The 22,797-nt window shown below is 57.6% G+C and overlaps 1 protein-coding gene across 7 annotated transcripts in view; it reads right to left on the reverse strand.

Moving 5' to 3' along the window:
- Window positions 1-22,797, reverse strand: part of NRXN2 (neurexin 2) — a 99,750-nt gene that overhangs the window by 39,993 nt on the left and 36,960 nt on the right. For 6 of the 7 annotated variants that reach the window (XM_065936542.1, XM_065936543.1, XM_065936544.1 and 3 more), the window contains 10 exons: window positions 19,099-19,260; window positions 17,977-18,415; window positions 13,259-13,645; window positions 12,896-13,099; window positions 7,051-7,077; window positions 5,208-5,327; window positions 4,489-4,870; window positions 3,668-3,858; window positions 1,666-1,839; window positions 1,178-1,297 (listed from right to left, as the gene is read on the reverse strand). In XM_065936542.1, coding sequence (XP_065792614.1) covers window positions 1,178-1,297; window positions 1,666-1,839; window positions 3,668-3,858; window positions 4,489-4,870; window positions 5,208-5,327; window positions 7,051-7,077; window positions 12,896-13,099; window positions 13,259-13,645; window positions 17,977-18,415; window positions 19,099-19,260 — 2,206 coding nt within the window. The remainder of the gene's footprint in view (window positions 1-1,177; window positions 1,298-1,665; window positions 1,840-3,667; window positions 3,859-4,488; window positions 4,871-5,207; window positions 5,328-7,050; window positions 7,078-12,895; window positions 13,100-13,258; window positions 13,646-17,976; window positions 18,416-19,098; window positions 19,261-22,797) is intronic. The other variant, XM_065936539.1, reaches the window with a different exon arrangement.

Here is a 22,797-nt window from a genome sequence, read left to right on the forward strand (position 1 = left end):
TGCCTCAGAACACCAGGAAAGCACTCATGGCGATGGAGGGGGCATTCTTACAAAGAAGGAAAAATCAAGACCCACCCAAGAGCCCAATCCCAGAAACCAGGGATTTCCCTGGTTTCCCTGAAGAAACTCAGAACTCTGCCCGATGACTAAGGTTCCATAGTGTGGCATGGAGGCAAAGGCATGGACCCCTGTTCTCAGCCCAGATCCTCTATTCACTCTGGAAATCCACTGACTCCTCCGGACCTCAGTGTCCATATTTGCAAAGTGAAGAAGCCATTTATAGTGTGTGTGCACATGTGTCTTTTTTCAGGCAGCTGGCGTGTCACGTCCCTGGTGTCTCAGCCCAGCTACCCCCAAGGAAGACCATTCAGGTGACACCTAAAGAGGCCACACGCTCCCCAGCCCGCCCCCCTCAAGCAGGAGGTTGTCTCTCCCTCATTCCTGCCCCACTGCCCTCCCTCAGCCAAGCTCTAACCAGCTGCCGGCCACCAACCACGAGGGACTGGAAACCGCTGCTGAAGCTGTCCTCTCTGGGAAGGGGCCTCAAACAATATGCAAGTTGGCAGCAGATGACCAGCCAGGGAGGAGAAGAACCAGGCGAGGACACGAGGGAGTGTCCTTGTGGATCCAAGGGACACCCTGCAGCTGGGTGGGAAACTGGGCATGACACCATGACTGGCCTCCAGGGAAGCCAGCTGTCTGGAGGCCTGGCCTCCTGGGTGTCTCCTGAGCCTGTCTTCTGGGGGTATAGGCCTATTCTGGGCAGGAAATAATGGGTTTCCACTGCACACTTCAAGGACACCAGGAGCAAGGGGTACAGGTCAGCAACCCCCCCAACCGGCCCTGTGCGACAGAGCCTACGACACGTGAGACCACGGCCAGCGTCGGGACAGTGACAGAGGCTGACACGTCTTTGGCAAGAGGTTAGGGGAGCAGTGTCCCACCAGCTCAGAAGGAAGAGGAGAGGCTGTCTAGCAACCATCACCCCTGACACAGACATCAGGAGTTCTGCAAAGCTCTGAGAGGGGACTCCAGGAGGCGACAGCAGCCAGTAGCTCCCCTCCGTCTCACTCATGACAAGAAGGGATGAGAAGGAAGCAAGCAGCATGGCTCTGAGAGACCCCCCTCCTCCCGGGGCCTCCCCCAAGCACCCCAGCCCTCCCAGTCCTGCACTCACGGTCATTGCAGACGGGGCCTCCGTAGGATGTCATGGTGCAGTCGCAGGTGAAGCCGTCCCACTGCTGCAAGCAGACGCCCTGGTTGGCACAAGACTCTTCGGTGCAGGTGGTGCTGGGGCCTGGAAGAGGCAGGAGGAGGGAACACTCCCGCTCAGCCAAGCCCCCTCCCGCCCCAGGAGTTAGGAAGCTTCGGGACCAGGCCAGAAGCCCTCCCTCAGTTCCTGCCGGGCAGGAAGGGCCAAGAACTCATGGGGGTGGGAGTGGGGGAGCTCAATGACAGCTGGTCTTGGCCTGGAACTGTGATAAGGGGTCGGGGCTGGAGGCAGCAGGGAGGGCAAGTGACCTCTGACTGTCCCCATACACTGTCCCAGTGCAGCGGCAGCAGGCTTCATCGAGGCCTGAGAGGAAGCCCCCCAGGCCCCAGTCTGCCTCTAGCTGTGCCCCTGCACCCTGCAGGGTCACACCTAACTCCCGCGCCCACACTCACCGTCACAGCCCCTCTCCACCTGCCCGATGCGGTGCAGGGCGTCGGCGATGAGGTCAGGGAGGCGCCCGTTGAGGTCCACCGAGGCCAGGCAGCCCTGGAAGCCATCCCGAGAGGCCACCAGCTTGGGCAGGTTGTTGAACATGCTCTTGCTCAGACCGCCAATGTACAGCTCCCCTGCAAAGGGAGTGGGGTCAGAGCTCGGATCTTGGTCCCCAGATCCCCAGGCCCTCCCAGTGTCGGGTCCCACAGCCCCACACGGTCTCATCCGGACTCCAGCTTCCTCTCTGAGGGGCAGATGCCCACCCCCACCCTTCCTTCTTCCTTCTCCGCTTCGCCATCTGTCTGCTCCCCTCCCAGAGAAGCCCAGATGCCCGGGGAGGGGAGAGGGAAGCAGCTGGAGGAACCTGCTCCATGCTCTCTCCCACACATCTGATGCCAGTTCCGGCCCGTAATCAGGGCCTTTCATAGCAGTGCAGCCTGGTCCCTTCCACCCTCGCTCCCTCCCTTCTGAAGTCTCCCATCCCCAGAACTCCTTCAGGCCTCTGCCAGGCTCTCCCAACTCTGGGTTGTCTGCTGGGGGTTCTAAGCCTGGCACCTTCCAACAGCTAAGGCTTAGACTGGGGATGGGTGACACGGGCAAGAAGTCCTCCTCAGGGACACTGGTCCTCCACATCACTGCCTGGCTGCAGGGACCTCAACTCCCTGGAAGTCCTGGGTGGCCCACGGCAGAGCTCCAGCAAGACGTGATGGGTCAACCCTGCTGCCCCTGCTGGGAACTCAGTGCAAACTAAGCCCAGCCCAGACCACCCCTGGGTTTGCTGCCACTGTGAATTACTTGGGGACACATTGCCCCCTTCTGGCAGCAGGGAGAATTGTGAGCACTATGCCATCCGTTCTAGGGGCTTCCTCCATGGCTCAACGGTAAAGAACCTGCCTGCCACACAGGAGACCCAAAGGATGCAGGTTCGATCCCTGGATGGGGAAGCTCTCCTGGAGGAGGAAATGGCAACCCACTCCAGTATTCTTGTCTGAAAAACCCCATGGACAGAGGAGCCTGGAGTGCTACAATCCCAAAGGGTCACCAAGAGTTGTACACAAGTGAGTGAGCACTGGAGCAGGATCTGACCAAGTTTCTGGCTCCAACTCCAGGGCCCACTCACTCTGTGACCTCAGGCAAACCACATAGCTTCTTGGAGCTTCCACTGCTGCCTCCTCAAGAGGAGGGTAGATTCCAGTCTCTAGGAACCCTCCCCACGCTCGGACAGTCACAGTGACACCCGGGGTCCCTAAGGGACGGGGGGCTGCTTTGGGCGTGTGAGAGAGGCTCACATTGCCCAGTGGGCTCTGGAGAAGCCACAGACCTCGTCCTCACTCCTGTTGTTCCAACTCCCCGGATCTCTAAACTCATCCCCCTCTTCTCTCCTCTCTGACCCGCCACTATTCTAGGGGCAGGCAGTGATGGCCTGCTAACTACTGAAGAAGCCCCGGAGAATGGAGGACCCCCACATGATGCTGAACCCACCAAAGAGGCCTGGGTCCAAACCAGTGCCCAAGGAATACGACCAGTGCAGCACATGGGGACCCGGAGACTGTTCCTCCTTCCTCCCCTCATCACAGCCCCCCTCCCAGCTCAGCAAGGACTCTGTTCTCTCTCTAGCCCCCAGCACAGCTGACTTCTCAACCCTGGAGGGCCAAGAGGTCTTCAGAAGGCCCGGCTGCCTACTCCTAGCTCTAGAGTGAGGCCACCAAGCTCCCCATGAGGCACATCCTGCAGGCAGGCTTTCAGTGTTGAGAGGCAGCCTCGCAGGGGAGCTGAGCAGAGCTTTGATAGGAAGATGTCAGGCTGGACACACTGGAAAATGGCAAAGAGTGAGGGAAACCATGGGCAGGGGCGGGACAGAATCACGCAAGAAAAAGAACATCCCAGGCGGGGGGTGATCTTGCCGGGGCCAAGGGGTATCTGGGCTAGGGCCAGGCCTCCTGCAGAGGCCCCAGGCCCCACCTTTGAGATCGAGGTTTCGGGCGCCATTGGAGTGCTGCGTGACAGTGCGGGAGTCAATCTTGAGCGTGTGCACGTTGCCCGGGTCCCTGGACACCACCACGTTGTGCCACTGGTTGTCATTGACTGGTTTGTCTGAGTTCCCCTTCATCAAGGACGGGCCATTCCCCAGGTCAAACACGTAGTGGATGTACCTGCCCCACAGTAGGGAGGAGACACCGGGTCAAGGTGGGGGCTGGGAAGGCGGGGTAAGGAGGAGCTACAGCGGAGGGCTGGGGGTGGGGCTGGAAGCTGTAGGAGGAAGGGGCGGAGGGGAGGCCTCAGGGTGAAAGAACCCAAACCAACAACAGGAGCACTCAGGCGTGAGGTCCCATCGTGGGGGATGTGGGGAGAGAGGCCGCAGAGGACTTGGCTCCTGGACAGGCTCCAAAGAGAAGTGGGTAGAGGGATAGCTTTGTGGGGGCAGTAGGGTCCTCTGGGCAGGGACAAAGCTGCTCTAGGGTGGGGGCCTCTTAGGCCAGAGAGGTCACAGGGACCCAGCCCTGCCTTCTGCCTGTAGTAGGGCCAGATGACCTGAGCCAGGACAGTGAATGGAGCACAGATATGACTGAGAAACCCCTGGCAAGGAAGTAATTGGGGGGTAACCAGGGTGGAAGAGAGGGTGCTGCTTCTCCATCTTGGCTAGTGGCAGGGAGACCTGAATCCTGACCTTCGGTCTGTGGGGACTGGACATCTCAGCCAGTGGCTGAGGGAGCTGCCTCTTGGTCATGGCGGGGACAGGGGGTACCACATCCTTGTCAGCGGTGCAGAGCCCAGCACCTCACCCCTTGACCAGCTCGATGACGATGAAGTCGTTGCCATTGCCTGAGTTGAACAGGAGGAGCCCGTCGGGGGCCGTGGTCTTGAATTGGAAGAAGAGGTGCATGGAGGCATAAGCTTGGAGCGTGGCAAGCGCCAGGTAGCTGCTGCGACTCTTGAAGGTGACAGGATCGGCCACAATGGCACGCAGGCCAAAGCGAGCATTGAGCTCACAGTAGGTGATGTCCCCGTCCTTGCACTGGTCCATGTAGGGCTGGCCGTTGAACACCAGCCCACTCAGGTGCCCGATGAAGTTGGAGGGCACCACGGAGATGAAGCGCCGCTCCGTCATGATGCCCGTCTCAATGTTGTGGAACTCCAGCCGCGTGTGGGCCCCTGCCATCTGTCCTGCTCAGCACAGGAGACAGAGACGGGGACACGGCTTGGGGCCCAGACTGTAGGATCATTCCTGAGGCTTGGTCTTGGGGCCCCAGGAGCCTCCCCTCCACTCAAGGGCCGCATGGGAAGGACATCAGCAAACCCCCCACAGGTAGGCGCTGGCAGCACCCACCGCTCCTGGGTCTGGGGGAGTTGTGGGACTCTTTGGGCCAACAGGCTTGCAGGGCAATGCTGCCTTTGGGGAGTCGAAACAGCCCCTGGGGTCCAGCAGCCCATGACATGCCACCCCAAGGGAGAAATGGCACCCAGGCAGGGGTCACCAAGAACAGGCCTGCAGACTACCTACCCTCCACAGTCACGTTGTCCACCGACAGCTGCAGGCTCTTGCCCCGTCGCACCACCCTCACTGTGTGCCACTCATTGTCATTGAGCTTGTGCCCCGCAAAGAGCGTCTCGGGGCCTTTACCTGCGGCACCGAGGGGGGAGTCAGCCCGGCACCTCCTCCTGCCCTCATGTGGCTGCTTCAAGTACCACCCCAGGCACACGCCTCACCCCTGCACACACCCATGCACACAGGTACACCACCCCCTACACACACACAGAGCCTTCACACACCCAGTCATAAACGCAGACACATAGTCGTAAACATATCGCCACACTTGGTGCAACTTCCCAGGGTGGCACTGGAAAAGAACGCGGTGTGAATGAATGGTGTGGTGCCTTCGCAGTTGTGCCCTAAGGCCCTGCACCTGGAGACTCACACCTACAACCAGCATACTCAGCCCGCCTCTCCTCAGGACCTTCAGGGTCTGTGTGTGGCCAGCAGCTGAATTCCCAGCCTATAGACATAGGCCTCAAACTTTCAAGAGCCTTACCACGCACCCAAACGTGCATGTGAAGTGCACCCACAGCCTCACGGCTGTCCATGAGCACTCCACACACACACACACACACACACACACACACACAGCTCCCCCATCTAGAGCAGCGGTCCTCAACATTTGGGCACCAGGGACCGGCTTCATGGAAGACAATTTCTCCCCAGACCAGGAGGGGTGGAGGATGATTTGGGGATGATTCAAGTGCATTACATTAATTGGGCACTTTATTTCTAATCTAATGCCACCATGGATCTGACAGGAGGCACCGGTCCGTGGCACAGAGGTTGGGGATCCCTGATCTAGAGGGACCCAGTGTGACTTTTCTGCACACGCCTGGTTAATTCCACACACCCGGACACACAATCACATACACAGCACGGCCAGCGTGGCCAGAGAGCGGAATGTCTTTTTTAGGAATTACGGCCATTTATTCAAGACCTAGGTGAACCGCTTCCAAGACTAAAAACGTTTAGCTTTAGAACGGTGCTGCAGGCCATTTGTGGCACCCTCCCCCCAAGGTTCCTCCTGCCCCCCCCCCCCCCCCAGTGCTCTCACGAGCAGGGCAGGGCTCACCACGCATGCGCACACCTGTCCAAATCCACACAGAGCCGAGCTAAGTACACTCTTTCTGCCTGTGACTGCCGCGTCCCTGGGCTCTCTTACTTGACCTCAGGGCACACGAGGCAGAAACACACTCAGAGACGAGGGTTGAATCCAGGCACTCTGGGAGCTCAGAAATGTCCACATCCGCTCTCCATCTCACCCCTGCCGAGAGCCTCACTGTCACTCCGAGAGCGCCCCCGTTTGGCAGAATCTCACCCCCGCCCCCTGCACCCCAAACAGGGGCTGTGGAGGGCTGAACTTCCGGGCTCACCGCCCACTCACCTCCAGCCCTCATCTTCTCTCCCGCGTGCCTCGACCTCCCCCTTGTGGCCACCTTCGGAGGTACAGCGGGATAGCCCAGCCCCTCTTCGGCTCCTTCCTGCCCTCCTGCGGTAGGTGCCACCCCAAGCCTTTGCTCTACCCTCCAGAGGACTTGAGGAGAACTGAAGTTTCTGGCCCTTCCTAGTCCTAGTCTCAGTGAACATGCTGACCCCAGACCTCCACCGACTCCCCCTGCTTCAGCTTCGTTTGGCTCGTTCTGCCCTCCACAAGCACACCGGCCCCACCCCTCCACACCCACAGCCCAAGCCCCGCACAAGCCGGCGACGACGCCGTCTCCTCCCCTGCCCCGCACCCCTCCCCAACCCCAGTGTCCAGAATCCCAGGCCCCCGGGGGCTCTGCAGAAGAAGAGGGAAGCCACTTACTGGGTGCGCAGCCGACGCGCAGGCAGTCTGGGGGGGCCATGGGGCGGGCAGAGGGGGAGGGGAGACAAAAAGGCAGAACAAGTTTTTTGTTTTTTTTTTTTTACATCCTTCACAGGGAGGGGTGTCTGCAGGCAGGGGTTCCCCCCAGGGCCACTTTCCGGGGACCACGCGTGCTCAGGTGCCTTCTCCCCTTCCTCAGTCGGTCCCCTCCCCCTCCTTCCCCCAAACTGGGAGGCAGGACAACCGGGTGATGGGAAGAAGGCTGACATCTCCCTTCTTGGAGAAGCCCGGGCCTCTCACGTCTGAGGGAGATGGGCACCTTGGGAATCCCAGCCGTACAGGGGATCACTGGGGGGCCGAAGGCTTGACCAACCCCACATCTCCCCATCTCTGAGAGGGAGACAGGCGGGGAGGGCCAGAGCCCCTGCTCCCCCTGCTCTGGGACAACCCCCTGCTCAGAGCCCAGGCTGTCACACATCATCCCCGTGTCCCCTGGGCTCCGAGCTAAATGGAGGGGCCTGCCCCAGGGCCCCCTTCCCGCAGCCATACAGCTCCCAAAGCCCCAGGGGGCTAGTACCACCCCTACAGGAACCTTCTTGCTACCCTTCCTAACCTGGAGGGTACCAGGCTGTCGCTGGGGACCAGGGTTCTCTTCACCCTGAACAGGAATTAGTATTATTCCCTTTTCCTAGGCAAGGGTCAGAGGTTCACACATGAGGACACTGATGCCCCCAATGTGACTTCTGAGGTCTTCAGGGACAAGCAGGCACCCTCGGCAAAGCCTCCTGCCCCTCCCCACCAAGGGAGGTAACTCGTGGTCCTCCAAGTCCAGGCTCAGAGGGCCCCGGATACTCAAAAAGCACACTTGTCTACATGGACCTGCAGCCCAGAGCCCCGGGCCACAAGACGTGAGTTCACCAGCCTCATAAAGACACAGAGCACTGAGTCCCGTGATGGGGTCTTCGGATGCCTGTCCTGCTCCATCAGACCCAGACAGCAGGGGGCAGAGGGAGGCAAACCACTGGGTCCTAATCTCATCAAGTGACTGTGGGCAATTCTCTTCTGTCCCCGCCCCAGCTCCCCTCCCTGTGAGCTGAGGGGCTTGAACAAAACCACCCTGACCTGGAAACAAGAACCAAGTGTCCAATGGGCCAGCCCTCCCTCTCAGGGAAGGGCACTTTCCAGGCCTCTCTTAACAGCAGTGTATCCAGCCATCCTCTGTCTCCTTCTGGAACAGGCTCTGCCCATAACCCCAAAGCCCAGAAGGCAAAGCGGGGTGGGGTCACCTGGCATCCCGCTAAGCCCCTGAAGGTTCCTGCAGTGGAGGTAGGTTCCCCCGTGGCTCTGGGGGCATGGGCTCCGCGGGCAGTACGGCTGAGCCCCACACGCGTCGTCAACCACAGCAGAAGAGTGGGGGGAGCAGCCGGGACCTGAAGCCACAGCCTGGCGCCAAGGGAGGGGCAGAAGGAGGTCAAGGGGCAGATTCGGGGCAAGTCACAGGGAGAGGAAGGAGGTGGAAAGGGTAGAGAAGAGAGGAAGAGAGAAAAGAGGAAGAAGGGGAGCTGGACAGAAGGAGGAAGGGGAAGATGTCGGGGTGATGGCGGGGTGCCAGGCCTGGACTCAGGTCACGGGGGCTCTCTCAGGGCCAGCAGAGTCTTCACCAATGAAGGGTCCAAAAAAGAAAAAAGGGAGCTGGGAGGGCAGGCCAATCCCCTTTTGGAGAAAAGGCCTAGGGAGGAGCATAGTTCTGCCCCTCCCGAGCATGGGGGCTCCAGGAAGAGGGTTCCGTCTGTCCAGAGAAGAGGTGTTAGCTCCATGCCCAGCCTTGAAGTGACCCCACCCCCAGGAGCGCCCCTCCAGTGGGATTGGAGGAGAGCAAACTCCCCTCGAAGATGAGCATCCAGGAGGCAGCCAGCACCATCCCAGAGAAAAACCAACAACTGTGGGTAAGACAGCTCAGGGAGATTTAACTGCTACCCTGGTAACTAACTAGAAACCTGCGCCTCAAGTTCAGCAAATGGACAGAAGTGATGGGTGTGCACAGACCCACCAAGGCCCTGGTTGGGCCTGGAGACCAGGGTGATGGTATGAATGTGTGATAAGACAGGTGGGAAAAAGTCATCTGCATGGAAAGGAACTCCAGAAAAGAAGCCAGGCTCTGCTTTCTGCATCCCACCTGCTCCCCCATCCACACCCTGTGAATCGGGAGGTGGGGGAGAAGGGGCCGGAGCTCCTTGCAAGGAGCCTCAGGAGCCCTTTGGCTGGAATCTTGGAGGTGACACCGCAGGGTGGCAGCGTGCCCTGGGCATAGCCCTTGTTCAGAGCCATCTGCCCAGCAGCTCAGCCACCAAAGGAGAACAAGAGCCTCTTAAAAGAGCCCCGTGGAAACAAGGTACCACCCTGTGGGAACAAGGCACCGCCCCATGGTCTCAGAGATTAACGGGCTTTGGAATGTAATGTGCATTAAGCCTGGCTTACAACACCAGCGAGAGTCAGACTTGCTGTGTACAGCTGGAGACGGCAGAACTAAATTCACAAGTGGGAATTTCAGAGGAGTTTGTTGCTAGCAGGGAAGAATGACCCAGTGATGAGAACGGCCATCTCAGAGGTGGGGTGCTCTTGATACAGAAGTCATCTGAACAGAGGTGGAGAGCCTCCCATCAGTGGGGGTTGGCACGGCGGATGCACACACGGGGGTGGGCTGAAAGAGGTGACTTCTAAGGGCCCCTCCAGCTTGGAGATTCTTCAGTTGCAATTCGCCCTTCATGTCATCCTCACTGGCAACTGGGATGGCCGACAGGCACATAGCGGGAAAGGCAACCCCAGGGGGGTGACAAGAGGCAGGCCATGCTGGGCGCTGGCCACAGAGGCCACGCCCAAGGTAGAAGGAACCCAGGAACCCAGATCACACTGGAACAGGGTGACGCATCAGGGACTCTGGGAACAGAGACCAACCACCCTGTTCAGGGCCCGTAGACAGCAGAGCTCCAGGAACTGGCTCAGGGTCGGCAGACACGGTGGAGGCCAGGGCAGAAGGCACGATCGGCTTCTGAGGCTTTCTGCCTGGACAGGGGCAGCAGCCTCAGGCCCTCCCGACCCTCTCCGGCCCAGCAAACACCCAGGCACTTGAGACTGGCTCTAAGCGCCTCCTCCCACCACGTGGTCACCAGCTCCACTCTCTTCGGGACCGAGTCTGCGTTAACCCAGTGAGCACCTGATGAGCTGCTTGTGGGAGCCTGGCTTCCCTGCCGATGAGATGAGACCATAAGGCCACAGATCAAGACTGCCAGCCCTCAGGGTAGCAAGCAGGCTGGAGATCGGGATGGGGCTCCTGAGGTGGGGCCAAATGGGGTCAAGGGATGTGGAGGCGAGTCCGGGGCCTGGCTCTAAGCTTCGGTCCCTATCCCAGTATGATTTCCCTTCCCTCGGCTGAGTCAGTCTCTATGTATGTGCCTTGCATCATATAATGTTGTCACTTCCACGCTTCTACTTAAGCCTCAAAACAACCACAGAAAGGAGTGAGAAATCTTATCCCCATTTTATAGACAAAGAAACAGAGGCTTAGAGAGGGGGATATGACTTATCCAGAAGTCAAGGAGACCAGGACTAGAACCCAGATCTTCTGGTCCCCAGCCCAGTATTCTTCCCATCATAGCTGCAGGCTTGGTGGCAGAGAGTGGACCACCTGTGTGTCTGTGTGGTTCACACAACAGTCACACACCTCCTTGTATGCCCATCACTTGGTATTTGTGGACAGCTGTGACTGTACCAAGCATTTGGTCACAGCTCGTCATGAGCTGCTAGAGACAGCATCTCTGTGGATGGAGGTGGGCACAGCAGGGAGTGAGAGGTGGGTGGGAGCACTGTCCTGCTGGCCACCTTGTCCCTTAACTTCTAAGGAAGTATGTGGCACAGACAGAAGAGCATGTCCATAAGAAGGAGAGAGGGCCTGAGGGTGAAATGTCCCCAGGGCCCATGCGAGCGCACTGTCCTGGCCAAGGTTGCTGCCTCCTGTCTCATCTCAAGGGCCCCATGCTTCTGCGCAGGGAACTAAGACAGTCCAAGTGGAGGAAGAAGCATCTGCCTTCCCTGCAAGTGGAAGCCCCAGATGTCCCCTGCACTGTCCCCAAGTACAGAGCCACGTGTTCACCACACAGGGAACACACATGTTCCAGGGCAAAGGGTACCTGACCCTGGGTACACAGACCCTGGGTACACAGACCTGGGCAGTCTGAGAAGCACAGGGCCACTCATGGGGTCCTGGGCTGGTGTCTTCCTCCTATGACCCTCTCAGGGGTACCAGGGGACTCTGTACAGGCCCGTGGGATGCTGGCAAAGGGTGTCTCCCATCCTGCTTTCCCCTGTCACCCACCACCCACTCTGTAGGCTGTGATCGTGATTAGAAACAGAGCTTCAGGGAACCCTAAAGTTCCCCACCTCCAAGGCCCCCGCCTCACTTTTTGTCCTAGGAGCACAAGGGCCAGGTGGCCCAAAGGGGAAAGGACACAGTGTAAATTTGTTAGTGAGGGAATGGGTCCCCAAAAGGCCACAGTCTGTCCCCCAAATGCCTTGGAGACTAATGTTAGGATGAGACTCCAGGTGAATATTTTAAGCTCAGAGCTCTGTGTTCTCCCCAGCTGAGGATTCTAATCTGCTCAGAGGAGCCTAACTTCTCCTCCAGATCCAGGACACAAGCCACCCCAGAGGCCCGAATCTTCCCACGTGACAGGCCCTTGGGTGCTCCACCTCCATATGCCCAGAGGCTAGTCTGAAAGGGACAAATGTGACCCAGCCTGAGCAGCTTAGAACCTCTAACTGCCAAGGTTGTCCTGACTGAAAGCTCCATGATGCTGGGATCTTGCCTTGGGGTCCTGGGGTCACTACTGTCACCCAGGTTCAGAACACATTGGCACTAAGAAGTGGGCCATAAGTGACAGCTGAATGAGTGGCCTTGCTGTTTTCCTTTTGACCCTGCTGAAGCCACAGCGCGTCCAATAGGCCTCGTGGTACTGCCCACATGGATGCCCCAGGGACTGCCAGGTGAAATGGAGCCACGCCTTCTCTGGGCGGGCAGAGGCATCAAGCCGTCAGGTGACAAGGGTCTTGATACTTCTCCACCCCCCAGCTCTGTTAGAAACAAAGAGGAAGCACTGAACCTCGGCAAATGGCCTGGGTTTGAGTCCGGGTCCTCCCTGACCATCACTGGCTGTGTGATGCCGGATAGGTCAGTATATGACATTCCCAGTCTATAAAATCCGGGTAGCCATGGGGACTCACGTGAAAGCAGACACGGGGAAGATGACATGCCCCGATGGGTCCCCTTGTGCACCTACATGCACACACGCTTGCACACGCACACAGAGACACACAGACATGGCTCTTTAAATTCAAATCAGACGAGGGCGGCTGTGTTGGGGGCCGGGTCCTTCTGTCTCTGGATCTGCCTAGGCAGGGAGCCGGGCTGAACACCAGTAGGTGTCTGCTTCGCAAATGAATGAACTAAGGTATGAGCAAGCCGATGAGCCGACAACCAGGCATGAACGACCTCCTTACATGTGTGCGCTGAACAGACGCCTCCAAGCCCCAGGAGTGCCCTGGGAGGGTGACTATCACACCCCAGACACAGTCGGGTCCCCTACCCACGGTTCTGCAGAGCGCGAGGCATCTACCTACACTACGCGTCGTCTCTGGGAGGAAGTTCTTGCGGGGGGCGGGGCTCAGACCCGGGCTGGCACCTCCCACCGCTCTTCTCTCACTGGCGCCACCACCAAGCTTCTCCAGACAGAGGGGGTGTGGGTGAGAGGCAGGGTCGGGGAAGGGGCGGGGGCACGGACAGAGCGGTTACCGAGGTTGACAGTGAGCTTCATCTGGCCCCCGTCCAGCTCCAGACGCAGGGTGTCCGCGGACTCCCTGGAGGTGGTGGCCATCATGAGCCCGTAAGCCCGCTGGGACATGAAGCGCAGGGACACGTCCTCCGCCTCCGTGTGCATGGCGTTCGGCAGCATGATCTTCATGTACATGGAGCCGTCGTAGCTCAGGACCGTAGCCTCTGCCCCAGGAGTAGGGGGAGGGAGAAGAGGGGAACAGGCGGGTGCCAGAGAAGGGAGAGAGAAGACCAAGAGAATCAATACAGGGCTGGCAGGCCCAGGGATGGTCCTCGATAGGGCACGGGGACGGGCAGGGGCACAGGCATGCAGACCAGCCTCACCTCTCTCACAGACCCGCCCCAGGAAGCCGGTCCCGATGCAGTCACAGACGAAGCGGTTCCAGCCCTCCCGGCAGGCGCCCCCGTTGCGGCAGGGAGCAGAGGCACACTGCTTCAGCGTCTCCCGGGAGCAGAAAGGGGCCACGCCCACAGCCCCCTGAGCCTCGGCCAGGCTCCGGAGGTCTCGGCTCCGCCCGTCTATGAAGAGGTCCCGCACGCAGCCCACGTAGCCAGCCCGCAGCGCTGCGGTCCACACCTCCGGGGGCAGGGGCAAGTCCACCCGCCCGCCTTCAGGGAGACCGCCCAGGTACAGCTCGCTCTCCAGGTCCAGGATCTCACTCTCTCCGGTGGCCAAGAACGGCGTGCTGCGGCTGTTCACCGAGATGGAGCCTGCGGATCGGATGGAGGGAGAGTGTGGGCCTCAGTGGAGAAGGCAGGACCGAGAGACGTCCCAGGAGAAAAAAGGATGCCCTGCCCTCACACCCCGGGAGCCCTGGGCTGCAGACATTGCTTAACGAAGCCCCCAAGTTCAGGAACCCGTGTGAGCCGCTGGAGCCCAGCTGCAGTGTGCGATGAGCCTCGGTCCGGACGCCTTCTTCCCACCTGAGCAAGTCCTCAGAGAATGTACCAGAAGTGGACATACCCCCAAAGGACTGCATCATTGACATGTCCTTCCCCCAGTCAGCCCCTCAGACCGGGAGTCAGAGGCAGAGACCCCCAAGGAGGCTGAAAGACTTGAATCCAAAGTTTCCCCCACTAACATTTATTGGGCTTTTATGACTGTGTACCAGGCATTTGGGCTTCCCAGGTGGTGCTAGTGGTAAAGAATCTGCCTACCAATGCAGGAGTCATGGGTTTGATCCCAGGGTAGGCAGATCTCCTGGAGGAGGGCATGGCAACCCACTCCAGTATTCTTGCCTGGAGAATCCCCATGGATAGAGTCCATGGGGTCGCAAAGAGTCAGACACAACTGAAGCGACTTAGCATGCATAGCATACCATGCTCTTGCACACATGCGTGCTAAGTCACTTCAGTCGTATCTGACTCTTGAGACCCTATGGTAGCACTTCACATATATTATATCACTTAAATCTTATGGTAACCCTAAGGAATTGATCCTTTACAATCCCACTTGGAAATGGTAGATGAGGATTAGAGAGACTAGGGAAGCTGCCCAAAGTGCCACCACAGTTAAGGACCAGAGCCAAAGTACCACCCAGGTGGCAGGACTCCAGAGCCTGCGTCCCCCACCCCTGGACCTGGAGCCCCTGTGTGGTTGGTGGAGCATATGGGCAGGCTGATCAGTTCCTGGAGCCTCTGAGACAGGAGGGCAGCCGGGAAAGGAAAACCAGGCACAGAGCTTCTGGGCTCTAACAGTTCTTTGGAAGAAGGGGCTGGTTATCTTAGAAAAAAGGATGTGGGGTCAGGTAGGAGCTTCAAAGCTTTTCCTGAGATCTTAAGAAACCAAAACCTATAAATTAGCTTTATTCTGTATGTAATTTTTATTCTAACATTCTCCTTCCTCTCTCTTTTCTCCAGTTTGGAAGAATTCTTTAAAAAATAAAAAGGCCGCCTATCTCGATCGGGTTAAAGACAGGTAAGGATAGTTTGACCACGCAAGGCCTGAATAGGCAGAGACTGGGGGTGGAGGTGCCAAGCATGGGTCTGCAGGAACAGGAGCAGGGCCTCCTCGACACACCTGGCTCCTGATCAGGAGCTTGTTCTCCTCTGTGCAAACCCTCCCCTGCACCAGAGGCCCCTTCTGCCCCATTTTCACACTGGGGTCCCTGGCTTGTCCTCCCTGACAAGGCGTCAGATCCCCACTCCCCCTCCCAGCTCCCCAAACATGACCCTGATCACCTACACTTCTATTTGCAGCAAGATCCCCAAATGCTTGCTCCACCCACCCACTACGGGGTCTCCTGGACAAGGGCACCACCCAAGTGGACTCTCCACAAATGAACAGAAGGTGAAAGAAGGAAGGCCATGGTGGGGAAAGAGTATATAATGGAGCGTCAGCAGGAGGTGCAGTGTACCACATCTCCTTTATCCATTCCGCTGTTGATGGACGTCTAGGTGGCTTCCATATCCTGTTTATTGTATTAATAAGCAGTGCTGCATTGAAGATCAGGGAACACATATCTTTTGGAAAATATGGTTTTCTCCAGGTATATGCCCAGTAGCGGACACCAAGGGAGGGAAAGTGGAGGGATGACCTGGGAGGCCAGGGCTGACATATATACCCTACTGTATATAAAATAGGTAACTAATGAGAACATACTGTGTAGCACAGGAAAACTCTACTTGGTGCTCTGTGGTGACCTAAATGAGAAGGAAACCCAAAAAAGAGGGGATATATGTACACATGTAGCTGGTTCACATTGCCACACAGAAGAAACTACCACAACATTGTACAGCAACTATACTTCAATAAAAAATTTTAAAAAGGAAACTAAAATGAAATACAGATCTTGTTTCAAGGTCATTCTAAAACATGGAAAGGGAACAACAATCCAAGTGTTCAATGACAGATGGATGGACAAAAGGTGGTCTATTCATACAACAGCGTATTATTCAGTCATGAAAAATGAAGCCTGACACATATAGCTGACATGTACTACAATGTGGATGAAACTAGAGGACACGATGCTAAATGACATAAGCCAGACATAAAAGGACAAATATCATGTGATCGAGGTATAGGTGGTCCCTAGAGTAAGCAATTCATAGGAAGTAGGATGGTGGTTTACAGGGGTTGGGGGACAGGGAGTTAGTATTTATGGGGACAGATTTTCTGTTTGGAAAGATGAAAACATTCTCTATATTGATGGTGGTGCTGACTGCACAACAGTGAAGCCAGTGAAGGCCCAACAGTGAAGGCCCTTGACACCACTGAACTGTACACTTACGCATGATTAAAATGGTAAATTTTATGTTGTATATAAATTACCAAAAGAAAATGTTAAAACATGGGAAAGGCAAAGAGAGCTTTGTTGCAGTGATGACCCCAAGTCTGTGCTGGGCCATGAGAAGTGGCCGAAGTGACTCACAGGCCAGCCAGGCCTGGTATATGGGGCCTTTGAGTATATGGCGATTGAGTGAGCCTAAGGAAACCACTGCCTGGAGACAGAGCAGAGTGAAGGGCCCTGGGGTTCTCTACAATGATTCCCAACCTAGAAAGTCACAGATCCCCTGCGTGGAAACCCTGGGAGGCGATTTGTGTTCTGTGAAGACTCCCTGGTACCCTCATGACACGAAACCAGGGGATGAACCCATTTACCACAAAGCCTGGGGAAGGCGACATTTCTCTGAGAAGCAGCAGCAGGCCCATGAGAGACTGATGCCTCCAGGAGCCGTGCCAGCCCCCTTCCTCCCTGCGTGTGTGGGGACGGTCGCTCCACCCCGAGATGAAGGCCCAGTGCAGTGACAGCCGGGGGAGCATGAAAATTTAGCTGACGTTGATAAGGGCTTAAATTGGATAATGTGTCAGTTCTCATTTGTATCAGTTCTTTCTCCCCTGTCCAACAAGATGGAAAAGAGTAAAGAAGAGAATTAGAAAGAAAACAAGAAGAGGATGGGAAAGGAAGGCTGAAAAGGAAGAGTGGAGGAGGGGTGGCTAGAAGCAGCAGAAGATTCAAGAACAGTGCCTGCCTGGTCCCAGCACCCTCCACCCTGCACTTTTAAGACCCCTCACCAGGCAGAGTGTTGTGTTTACGGGCGGCCTCCTCACTGGAAGATGTGCTCCAGGACAGCCAAGGCTCTAGCTCACCGCTGCCTCATTACAGCACCCTGGACAGCACCTGGCGTCCGGAGGTGCTCACTAAATATTTGAGTGAGTTAATAAAGAAAGGCGAAAGGATCTAGATAGAAGGGAGGCAAGGTTGGGAAGGTTTTTGTTGTTGTTGTTGTTTAAGGAGAATGGGATAACCACTGTGTTAGGCACTGAGCGAATGCTTTTATAGATTTTTCCTTGATTTCCCCTCTTGATGAACCCAGTTTAATGATCCCTTTTATAGAAAAGGAAACTGAAGCTGCAAGGCATTGAGTGCTGGCCTAACATCACAAATACAGGAAGTGGGAGTGTCAGGCGTGCACCCACCCACACCTGATCTGACGGATCTGACTGACTCCCGGCCTGATGTGTCCCTGTGACCCTTCTAATCCCAGCACTATCTAGGGGACATGCCACCATCACTGGCCACACAGCTCTCACTTCTTGTGTCCTGTGTGTAAACCCAGTGCTCTGGGAGCATTTGATGGACAGAACCTCAATCGTCAGAGACTGCTAGAATGGGACGGCCCTGCTCCTGTGTGGGTGGAGGGCCCTCCTGGCCCCAGAGTTCCCCAGGAAGAGGCTCTTCCTCCTTCTTTCCAAAGTACCATGGCAACAGGGACAGGGAGGGGTTGGGAGGGCCAGGGGAAGGGGAGTGGAGGAGAACAGCAGACTGGACTGTCAGTGTGGGTGAAGAGGGGTGAAGTGAAGTGAAGGGAAAGTCGCTCAGTCGTGTCCGACTCTGCGATCCCATGGACTGTATAGTCCATGGAAATCTCCAGGGTATAATATTGGAGTGGGTAGCCTATTCCTTCCCCAGAGGATCTTCCTTACCCTGGAATCGAACCAGAGTCTCCTGCATTGCAGATGGATTCTTTACCAACTGAGCCATCAGGGAAGCCCAGAGGGGGGTGGCCAGGGGAAAGGGGAAGATGCAGAGGCCTCTGACCTTTGCGCCCGTCCCTCTGGAAGTCCACGTGGCACCACTCGCCATCGTTGACCTTGCGGCTGGACGCCCGCAGCTTGATGCCCCCTGAGCCCATGTCCAGCAGAAGGTAGAGGTAGCCATCCAACAGCTCCATGGCAAAGTAGTCAGCCCGCTGGGCAGTGCTGGGGCTGCCAGGCCCCGCCCCGGCCCGCCGGCCCTGGCTGAAGAGCAGCAGCCCGTTGGGCTCCATGGTGCGGAAGTCTAGGGAGATGGAGCCGGTGCGCTTGGCGCTCCAGCGGGGCAGTGCCACAAAGGCCTCGGGGCTCTCAAAGGTCACAGGGTCCAGGGCCGCCACATCCTCACAGCGGAATGACAGGTCCCCCTGCAGCTTCATCTTGGGGTCTCCTTCCTTCGCCAGGCGGGACAGTTCCAGCTTGAAGTCGTTGTTCTTATAGACCACCTGCAGAGGGTCGTGGGGGTGGCGGGGGTCCCAGGATGAAGAACAGGAAGCAGTTTAGGACCTGACCACTCCTGCCTGACAGCTCGGGGCCCTGCCACCCAGGTCTGGGGCCCCTGCTCAGCAGCCCAGACCACAATTCTAGAACTGCAGGCTCAGAGGCTGGGGGCAGCGCTTCCCTCGCGGACTTATTTCTCTGTCCTGTCTCCCTGCCCAGCATGAGCATCGCAGCCCTCGGCGCTGCTGAACTGCAGCTCACAATAACTGCAGGACAACCGCCAGGAACACGTGGTTGACACTGACATTCTCATCTACCCCTCACAGCCGCCTCGAGAAGCAGGTACCAAATACCCGTTTTACAGCTGAGAAAACTAACAGTCAGACAGGTCAAGGGACCCAGCCAAGGTCACAGAGCTGGTGAGTGGGCCTGAAACACTGGTCTTTAGTTTTCATGCCCACCACTCTCTCTTTTGTACACAGCTGCCTTAAGGGTCCTCTGAGAAGAAGGGGGCCTTCAGGGCTCAAGGAAGCGAGATAGGAGAAGCCCCTTGCCAGGGTCAGTGGGCCTCAGGTTTTGAAGAGAGGCAGTCTCCCACCACAGAGTGAGAGGTACAGAGGCCCAGGGCAGCTGGCTGGTCAGACCGGGGTTTGTGGGGTGCCCCCCCGCCTCTCCTGGCCCTACTCACGTCCTTGAGGCAGCCCATGAAGTTGTTGCTGACGGGCGAGCCCGGCAGGTCGGCCGTGTTGGGGCTGCCCCCAATGTAGAAGAAGTCGTCAGAGCCCAGCATAGTGTAGTCCTCCTGCGTGTAGCCTGTGGTGGTCAGGATCCCGTCCACCGAGATGGTCACCTGCCCAGCCCAGGGAGGGAGGGGGAGAGACGAGGAGACAACTGGCATCAGCTCCCTGGGAAGAGCCACGGGCAGGGCAAGGGAGGGGCCGGGGGGCGGTGGGGAGAGGGACTCTCCATTTTTATGTCTGCTTGTCTTGGAGGAGGAACAGTGGGGGTGGAGAGGGGGAAAAGAAGGAGGCAGCACAAGATTTGATGGTCTCAGGGTGGGCTGAGGCCGGCCCCACGGCCCCTTCGGCAGACAGAGGCCCGAAGGGTGCTCAAGGTGTTCACTGTGCACAGCCGCAGGAAGTGGCTCTCAGAGGTGGCCCCAGATGGGACAGATGAATGGGAGTGGGGCCCCCGAGGTACAAATGGCACTGATGCTTCTCTCCTTTTAAAGGGTCTCTGGACGCACATGTGATTTAAGAGCATCTCTCATAAAAGAGGCAGAGAGCACCAGTTCTCCTGGGGTTCTGGTGACTTCGACACCCCTGCAGCTCTCCCTCCAGGGCATGGCAGAGTCCTTTCAGTCTTAGCCCATGGGGAGGTGGACGATGGCAAGGGCATGAGGACCAGGAACCCAGATATTGCTGGGGAGCCTTGGCACTTCTGAGGAGACGCACAGCATCCTTGAGGGCTGATTCCCATCACTACCTCCTAACTGGTCCTGACCCCCTTGCTGGGTCTGTCTTGCTATCCGGGTCCCTCTGTTTTGGGGTCACTCTCTTGTCCCCCAACAAGGGGGCAGCCGCTGGCCTATTCATCACCCTGCCTGATTCATTCATCCTCACAATTACGCTATGGCATCAGGGCCAGGCTAGGGAACAGAGGGAGACAGGCTAACCTCCCGTTACCTTGTCCCTAGGCTGAAAACTCAGGAAACAAAACAAGACAGATAGGGATGGGGGCATACCTGGTGTTCTAAGGAGGTGAAAGGGGCTCAGTAGTGGCCTGGGGAAGGCAAAAGTGAAAAGTGACCTGGGGGGGGGGAACAGTGACAAGTGCAGGGAACTCCATGACTCCCTGCTCCCCGGGCAAATGTCCACCTGAGCCCTGAAAAGTCTAGCCAGAGGAGCACCTACACCCAACCAGGTTGTGGTGCAGAGTGAAGGGTGGGGGACCACAAGCCCCCACACTCAGAAGGCGGTGGATTAGGACAGTCAGGCTCCTATGGGGGCGATCAGGAAGCTGGCTCGCAGTGAACCCAGCACCATGTTTCTGCAGGCTACAGCTCCTCCTGCTTCCCATTCCCCAGATGTGCCTCAGCACCCCGTCTGGGCAAAGTCTGGAGATTGGGGCCTTCCGATCACAGCCCACAATGTCCTCCCCACACCAGGCCATACACACATGCCACCAGCCATCTTCCAGTGACCGGTCTCCAGGGTTCCACTGGTGCGGGAATGCAGAGTGAGTGTTAGGAACACTTGAGGGACATGAGCGGAACAGGGCCAAGGGGACCGTCCCTCACAGGACCCTCGAGTCCCCCTCATGCTGCGCTGGAGCCTCACAGGGTGTCGGGGTGTGGGACTGAAGGGGCTCCCTCCTAGGAACCATCAAACCTTGTGCTGGGGGAACTGGGTTCAAGGACAGAGGTGAGGGCATGTCTTTGTGGAAGTGGGCACTTTGAAGATTTTGAGTCTTGTTTTGAGGTGAGGGCCGATCATTATCGTTTATTGCTTCTTCCCTCCATCCCACTCGGGGCTAGGAAGTGGAACTCTGGGTGGAAAGGGGAAGGGTCAAAGTATTAGTCACAAAAACATGCAGATGAGATTAGAACGGGCAGGAGGGGGTTGGAGAAAGGGCAGGAGGGGGCTGGGATGCAGAGTTGGGAGTAAGACAAGCAGAGGTGGCGGGGGAAGGGCCTCTAGCCCGCCCTCCACTCCCAGGGCCGCCCTGAGAGACCAGGAATCAGGCCACTAGTAGTTCCTGAGCCTACGTCTAGAAACTCAACTGAGAGTCAGCTCCTGAAGGCCAGACCCCTGGCCTGATGTGTCCCTGTGACCCTACTAATCCCAGTACAGTCCAGGGGACACATGGCCACCATTCAGGTGACCGTCAAGTGGCCTGACGATCAGGGCCACACGGCACTCACCGCCTGTGTGCCATGTGTGAACCCGGTGCCTCGGGAGAGAACACGGACAGAATCACAGTCCTCTGAGACTGCTGGGATGGGACACCCTGCTCCTGTGCAGGGATTGGGGGAGAGGGGGGCCCTCCCAACCCCAGTAGCTCCTCAGGAAGAGGCACTTCCTCGCTCCAGCAGCCTGAGCCACTCAGCTGTCCTCCCTCCCCAGCCCCAGAAGCCAAGGCACGAGCTACTGGCATCTTCCTCATCCTATGTTCTCTCTTCTGCCCCTCCATTCAGCCAGCTCACCTGCCTTCGCCCTAGAGTTAGGACATGACTTGGGGGGCCCCCCTGAACCCCTCCCGACTGGGTGCAAATCTGACCTTGCCCACCTTGCTTTATACGAATCTCTGCCACGTGGTGCTCCCTATGGGAAAAGGGCTGCCTTAACCCCTTGTGTATCTGTCCTGGTGTTTTAGAGCCTCCCTGGCCCAGGGGGTGGGGAGAGGGCAGCAGGAGGCAGGGTCACATAAGAAGGTGCATGGAGGAAAGGAGGGGGTGAGGGAAGAAGAGAGAGAAAGGGGGAGACGGGCACCAGGGAGAAAGGAAGCCGAGGATCGGAGGGGATGGAGGAAGGTCTCTGGGGAAGGCAAGGAGGTAGATGAGTGAGATTAGTAAAACCCGACTGTTTCCTCAGACAAATCAAAGTCCAGACACAAAAATGGCAGGTTCGTTAGTAAAAGCAGGAAACAGGGGGATAATTCCCCCAGTCCCCCTCCACCCCAGGGGTTCAGGATGCCCCTGCCCCCCAACCCCCCCACACAGCTTCTGGAAGGGGTGGGGCCGGCAGGGGAAGAGGGCAGAGGGGGGACATGCGACACACAACAGCCACGGCAGCTTGGACACATGCGGGTTAGAGGGCCTGGGTGGGGGTCCCGGCCCAGCAGGGCAGGCGAGAGAAAGGCAGCCGGGGTGGGGGGAAAGCATGCAGGCCCAGGGGTCCTAGGGAAGAGCCCAGATGGAGGCAAAAGAGCTGCAGGGGTGCAGAAGGAGAAGCTTCCTTCCAACAGAGGAGGGGAGAGGAGCCGCCACCAGGACAGAGACATGTACAGGTTGAGAAAGAAAGGGAAGGGATGTTAGACTCACAACTTTCTCCCCAGAGGGCAACCCAGACACTCACTCCCACCACCCATTCGCCACTGATCACTGACCCCAGGCACACCTGCTCACACACCACATCTTACTGAAGGCGGTGGGAGGGAGTCCCAACAGCCTCATTTCCAAGCAGCATCCTTTTTGTCATCAGGACCACGGCTAGCACCCCAAGACACAGCAGAGACTGCACGTCACCCGCATTAATCCACACAACACAGAGAGACCGGGCCCTGAGTGGAGCTGAGTAGAACATGACAAATGAGCCACAGCTCTGCCCCGGAAGAGCCATGACCAGTCAAGGAAGAGGGGAAGGAGCCCCACACCCAGCCTCTGCTC

This window comes from Muntiacus reevesi, chromosome 5 (assembly GCF_963930625.1).
Source record: "Muntiacus reevesi chromosome 5, mMunRee1.1, whole genome shotgun sequence".
Lineage (NCBI taxonomy): Eukaryota > Metazoa > Chordata > Mammalia > Artiodactyla > Cervidae > Muntiacus > Muntiacus reevesi.